The sequence below is a fragment of the Aegilops tauschii genome, chromosome 3, assembly GCF_002575655.3.
Source record: "Aegilops tauschii subsp. strangulata cultivar AL8/78 chromosome 3, Aet v6.0, whole genome shotgun sequence".
In the NCBI taxonomy this organism is placed as follows: Eukaryota; Viridiplantae; Streptophyta; class Magnoliopsida; order Poales; family Poaceae; genus Aegilops; species Aegilops tauschii.
Genome location: NC_053037.3, coordinates 14,429,390 through 14,435,389, shown reverse-complemented (window position 1 = coordinate 14,435,389; position 6,000 = coordinate 14,429,390). Strand labels below are relative to the sequence as shown.

At 42.6% G+C, this 6,000-nt stretch overlaps 1 protein-coding gene across 1 annotated transcript; it reads right to left on the bottom strand.

Moving 5' to 3' along the window:
- Positions 1–2,370: 2,370 nt before the first annotated feature.
- On the bottom strand, positions 2,371–4,390 carry LOC141042608 (F-box/FBD/LRR-repeat protein At5g22660-like). Its single transcript, XM_073511457.1, has 2 exons — positions 3,470–4,390; positions 2,371–2,801 (listed from the first exon to the last, which is right to left on the bottom strand). The coding sequence occupies exons 1-2, from the start codon at positions 4,388–4,390 to the stop codon at positions 2,565–2,567; spliced, it is 1,158 nt and encodes a 385-aa protein (XP_073367558.1). The 3' UTR covers positions 2,371–2,564.
- Between the last annotated feature and the right edge of the window lie 1,610 nt (positions 4,391–6,000).

Below are 6,000 nucleotides of genomic sequence, written 5' to 3'. Positions count from 1 at the left end.
AGAAAAACACATAACAGAAAAACGTCTGGAACCATCCCAAAATCATCCAAAACCGATGGAAGGTTCCACAAACCAGTACAAAACCGTTTGCTAGAGTAGGTTATATTGGGCGGGCACATCTTAGGGATGGCCTACTGCAGGAAAGTAGTCTATCTCGCGGTAGGCGAGACATAGCTCTCACGTGCGGATCCGTGGATGTGGATCCAGCTCGGACGGGGTTGGGCAGTAGTAAGCTGGGCTGGGAAGATCCTTGTTGCTCCCAGGACGACAACTGATGTGCAATGTTCTGCTCGGATAAGAAAATGATATGCACAAACAGCATCAGATAGCCAGGGCGTGATATTTGTCAAGGAAATCGTAATAATAGTTATCTGTACAATCCTAATACACCGCCTTCAACTTGCTCTTAGGGGCAGTCGAGTGTGAGGTCACAAGGATCTTTGCACAACCTATGACTGAAATCACCACAGAAAAGGTCACGAAGAGATTTCAGTAAAGCCAGTAGCGTGGATGCTTACATTTGCTCTGATTCAGTAAAGCCAGTAGCGTGGTGCTCGAGAGTGTCTTCTTGAGGGTGAGCCTGGCTGCATAGACAGCAGCAGAACCACCATCAATAAGGGCACATTTCCATTAGTTAAAATAGCAGAGCAAGAAAAATACCAATACAATCAGATTCTTGTCTTCTTTTTTGGAACAAGAGATTCTTGCCTGTGCTCTGCTGCCTATAAACAAGACCACAGCTGAAAATCTCCAAAGAAAGGACAGGGCATGAGCTGAGGAGCTCGGGGGCGACTGGCTCACTGGCATGAGCTGTAGCCAAGATGGCGGCGACGATGACGGGGTCAGGGACGACGAGAGGCATCAAGGTTGCGAATGGGTCGGTGACGGGGTCAAGGAGGAAGCAGGAGACAGTCTGCAGGTTGCGGACAGAGCCGGGGTCGAGGTTGGCAATGGCCGACGGGGCGGACACACGGACAGGAGGGAATTTACCTCATATACGAAGGATCCTAATTCAACCACTCAAATGTGACCTTTTGCGAGTCACATGCATAGCCCCCTTTCCACTAGTTTGCAGAGGAAGAATACAACATGTTCAAATTCTATTGTTTTGGCAACAGTTGTGCCTTCCCAAGAAATTGAATTGTGCCGCCATTCAATTATTCGTTTTCTCATCTTTTTACGACATTGATATCTTCCCCAGTTAAAGGAATAATTCTACTCCATGACATGCTCGGCCCACCCAGAAAGTCAGACAAGTTGCAACACAGCAGGTTGTTACTCCAAAAGCAAGCCACGACCAACAACACAGCGTGCACTGACCATTGTTAACAGAAAATGGAGTAGACTAACTGAACCTTGGTATTATAATGGAAGTGTTGAACTACCTATATATAGCTAATGGCACGTCGATCTCAGTCTGTAACTGAATGAACACAATTAGGAAACAAAACATGGTTAGCAAGTGCAGAAAATCAAAGATGTGTAGCAAAGCAACGAACTAGATGTGTTTTATGTCATCAACACTACCACCGCCACCACCACCACAACAACAACAACAAAACTGAAACGTCAGGGCGTCATGGAAGTTACTGGATATAAAAGAACAGGTGCCATGATACATAAGTTCAACTGGATACACAGGTTCCTGAAACATATAAATAGAACATAGGGCTTCAAAAGGTAAACCAGTTGAGGCCTGACAAGGAGTTCAGTAAATGGGTAAACGTGCAACATGACTTCATATGAATGGAAAAGGGACAAGCGCACGGTCCAGATAGCCAAAACACAGCAACCTGATGCTACCAAGATTAATTCAGGCACATGGAAGTCTGAATAACCCGGAATAGCAAACCATCTGATTTAGTCATCCAGCTCCCTCCGCTCGAAACTGAAGGCTGCACAAACAATAAAAGACACAGTGAGCACATGAAGTGCAGATTAAGACATGAGAAGGTACGATCAGATAGCAAGCGGCACTCAAGTGCAGCTAATACTGTATAAGAAATTGTTTTGGAAGATTGGATGAACATACAACTTGATCTCGTTATGCAGATATTGGAAGGATGTGCTATTAAATGATTAATTTCACCTAAATAGTGAAAATACCTCAAATTGTCATGTGTTTATTTTACCTTTTCCACTTGCTTTGGCCTAATCACATTTTCAGTAGCATACGTAAAGTGGAGATGATATTACATTCTAATTGATTTTTTTCATTCCTAAACTTATAAACAGTTCAACGTCGATCTACTTTTCAAAATTTAAATATAGTTCAACATCCACTTTTCAAAGGTTCAGTATTTGATTCCATTGACACATGCGGACTACATAAACATTAGTGAATTGTAAAATAGCTACTTACAGGAATACTAAAAAGGTTTGATGTTGATTTGCGTTGGAGTCACTCCATGAGCACCAAGGATCTTCGCAATTTGACAAATCCTTTTATCTTTCCTGGAACAGTGGATTTCAACTACCTTGAGATGCTTCGACACCAAGAAATATCCGATGGGCTGTAGCTTTCACTTGACTCAATGTCAAAATTCTGTCACAAACATAACATTTTACACAAATGAATCAGCTGTACATGGTACATTCAAGTACAAAGCTATCATATATGAAAAAACATATACCTCGCCATATGAAAATTGAAGGGTAAGCTTTTCTAGAATCGGTGAGTGCTGAAGAAAGTGAAGTAGTCCAGTGAAGTTTGCAGTCAAACACCATTCATTGAGCAACACAGTTTTTAGCTTGCTAAACATAGGGCACCATTTCAAGTCCTTTCTGAAAATCTTAACAAAGTGCAGAGAATTAAAGAACAATTAAAGTTCTAACTTTAGGAGACATGAGTCAGTAATGATGAGTTGAATAAGATCTCATGAGTTTTTATGTCAAGTAATTAATTATGAGCAGATAGAGACAGCGGCGGAGCTACATGCAGTCCTGGGGTGGCCACTGCCCCCCCAGCCCTGGCCTAATTACTGAAGGAAAAAAAATTTGGAGGCTTAAATTAAGGAGAGTTTAGCCATTTGGCCCCCCCAAAGATGTGTATTTCTTGTTTGGCCCCCCCTGAGATCTTCTGCTAGCTCCGCCACTGGATAGAGAGATACACAAACCAGATTTTACAAGCCTTTGGTTTACTCAAACAAGGAATGTATATTAAGACATACCGTCTAAAGTTTTGCATATACTCCCTCCGTCCCAAAATAAGTATCTCAGCTAAAGTTAGTACAAAGTTGAGACACTTATTTTGGGGCAGAGGGAGTAGTCTAAAATGGCTATCAACTATCAACAAATTGTAATGAACTGTCATTTTCAAAACCCTATTCTAGGAGATGTCTGCATAGAAACATGATGACAAGAAAGAGTGGATTCATGAAAAACATTTAACTGGATACTAGGAACAAGTTTGACATGCATATTTTGATTCATTTGTATTTGATACAAGGATGATGTTGGATGGCAATCAAAACGAGGAGTTAGAAAAAGTCAAAAAGATAAAACATACCATAGAATATTCACTTATCAGCTTTAAATTCGTAGCGCCCGACAGACCTTCAAGAAGCACAGAGCAATCATCTTCTACATAGCATCCTTCACATGCCTCAACACCGCAATCCCCAAGGTACTTAAAATTATCACAACTATCTTTGGATTCAAAGCCAATAATGATAGATGATGTTGCCAATGATGGCATGCTCTCAAGAATCGGAGTCCACTCTTCACAGTGCTGTAGTTCAAAGGTAACCAGACCTGGAGCAGAAAGACAATTCCGTGGTGTATGCATGGAAAGAAGGGTTGAATGTACGATTTTCAGATGTCGTAAAGATTTGGGTAAGATATCCCCAAGGTTGACACGACAACAATCTATATCTAGCACCTCTAGTGCCTGGCAGCTCAAAAGATCAAGGGGGCTTTCGTCAAAGTCCACACAATAAAGCATTAAATTTGTCAAGTGCTTGGAGATGACAACGTTGTTGGGTAGCTCCAAATTACAATGACCATCAGCCAACATCAGAACTCGAAGCACCGAGACTTGGCATGAGACAGCATACCGGACCCATGATTCAACATCACGGTGTGCCACTTCGTCCTTACCATCCGGATATGAATGGACATGACATTCATGAAGAGGTGAGGTTTGCTCACGGCACTCAAGCACTTTATTAACAAAGTTGTTGAAGTTCTCAGCACATCCGAACTTGGAAGATGGACGGAAGCGCAGGACCGGCACGGACTTCCAGAGGTCGCGCCAGCGGCGAGCGAGCACGGACGTCCTCACGACATCTCGCGCGTCCAGGAACGACAGCAGCAGCTCGAGCACATGCTCCGGGAGGTCCTCGAAGCGGTCCTTGCCGCCGGCCACAGCCACCTTCTTGCTGTCAGCCATTCCGTCGAACTGGTGGCTCGCGCCGCAGCTGCCGAGGAGATGAACACGTAATGGGCAAGATCACCATCAGCCAAGCAGACGAAAAGGATGGAAACAAATCGAAGACTGACACCATCGTAATCTCACGTACCTCTAGTCGCCGGGCCTCGTCAATGGCACGGCAAGCCGTGCTGAGTGAGTTCGCTCTGAAATCTGAAGCACTCAGACCGGTCACTTGTTCGGGCACGAGCAGAGTTATGCAGTAGGGAGCTCTCGCCTAGGCCATCTCCGTTCTCGGTTTGAGGGCAGAGGAAGGCGATGGAGAGGCCTAGTCCCCAGTCCCCACGAATCCTCCATTAATGCGTCGCCTCGAGGAACGGAGAGGATTCGACCGGAAGACGAGACGACGAACAGCGGAAGGCGAGAGCATTCATACGATCTTTTTTTTTTTTTGAAAAAATGCGAGGGCACTCATACGATCTTTTTTTTTTGAAAAAATGCGAGAGTATTCATACGATCTTTTTTTTAATGCGATTCATACATAAGACTACTCACAATGGGAGTAACATAGGTAGTAACATCACGCATATCTAGATAAAATAGATGATGTGTCAAGCAATAAATGAAGAAAGAGAGGCAAATGGTAACATACTCCCTCCGTCCGGTGAAGAGTGTACATCTAGAAATTTTAGGACAAATTATAGAGTTGAGTAAAAAATGCATTAGAAAGGTGCAAGCCACCATCTCTCTCCTCATTAATTATCCAACCCCCAATGAGCTAAGTGCATGTAAAAATTAAGAAAACCATGTGCAGATTGTTATTGGTTTTGATTATCGTGTGATGAGAGAGAAGTATTTTTTTCCCACTTTAAAGTGCATTGGGAAGATAGAAGTACACTTTTTTGTGGACAAAATTTAAAGCTAGATGTACACTCTTCACCGGACGGAGGGAGTAGCTAGTTACTAGTAGTATGAGTAACATCACACATATCGAGGCAAGATGAGTCTATAGACTAATAAATGAAGTGTTGCATGTTACCACATATATGCTACTATTCACTATAGAGATAGTAACATAGGCATGTTACTACCCATTGTGGCTAGTCTAAGAACGTGCGTGTCAAAGAAAAAATAGACCTGGCCTGTTGCTGAGAACAGTGAGCGCCTGACAAAGCAATTTTTTTGTTCCAACTCTTTGATGTGCAGCTCAAAATATGGGCATAGCGTTTTGGCCCTCGGGAGCATATATATATATACTCCTGGTGGCGGGTATGAATAGTAATTTAAAATAAATAACAAACAAACTTACAAAATTCTATGTACATGTCCTTGTTAGTGTTCAAAGCACGTTCGACAATTTTCATGTGCAATGGAGTAGCTCTGCTTCACGATGAAAAAAAAAACAAAGTTTGCTGCTCTAAAAATGTCATAAAATGGCACTCAACCTTTTTTTTTTGCACATGTCGAAATGGTTGGACTTTTGCCCTTGAGTATTTGTATATAACATTTGGACATGGACATGTACACATCTAAATTTCTTTATATTGTTTTGACATTTGCAAAAGCTCTTTTGACGGGCAAAGGCAAATGCTCCCCGAAGCCGAATTGAATACCCTTATCCACTAGTACAG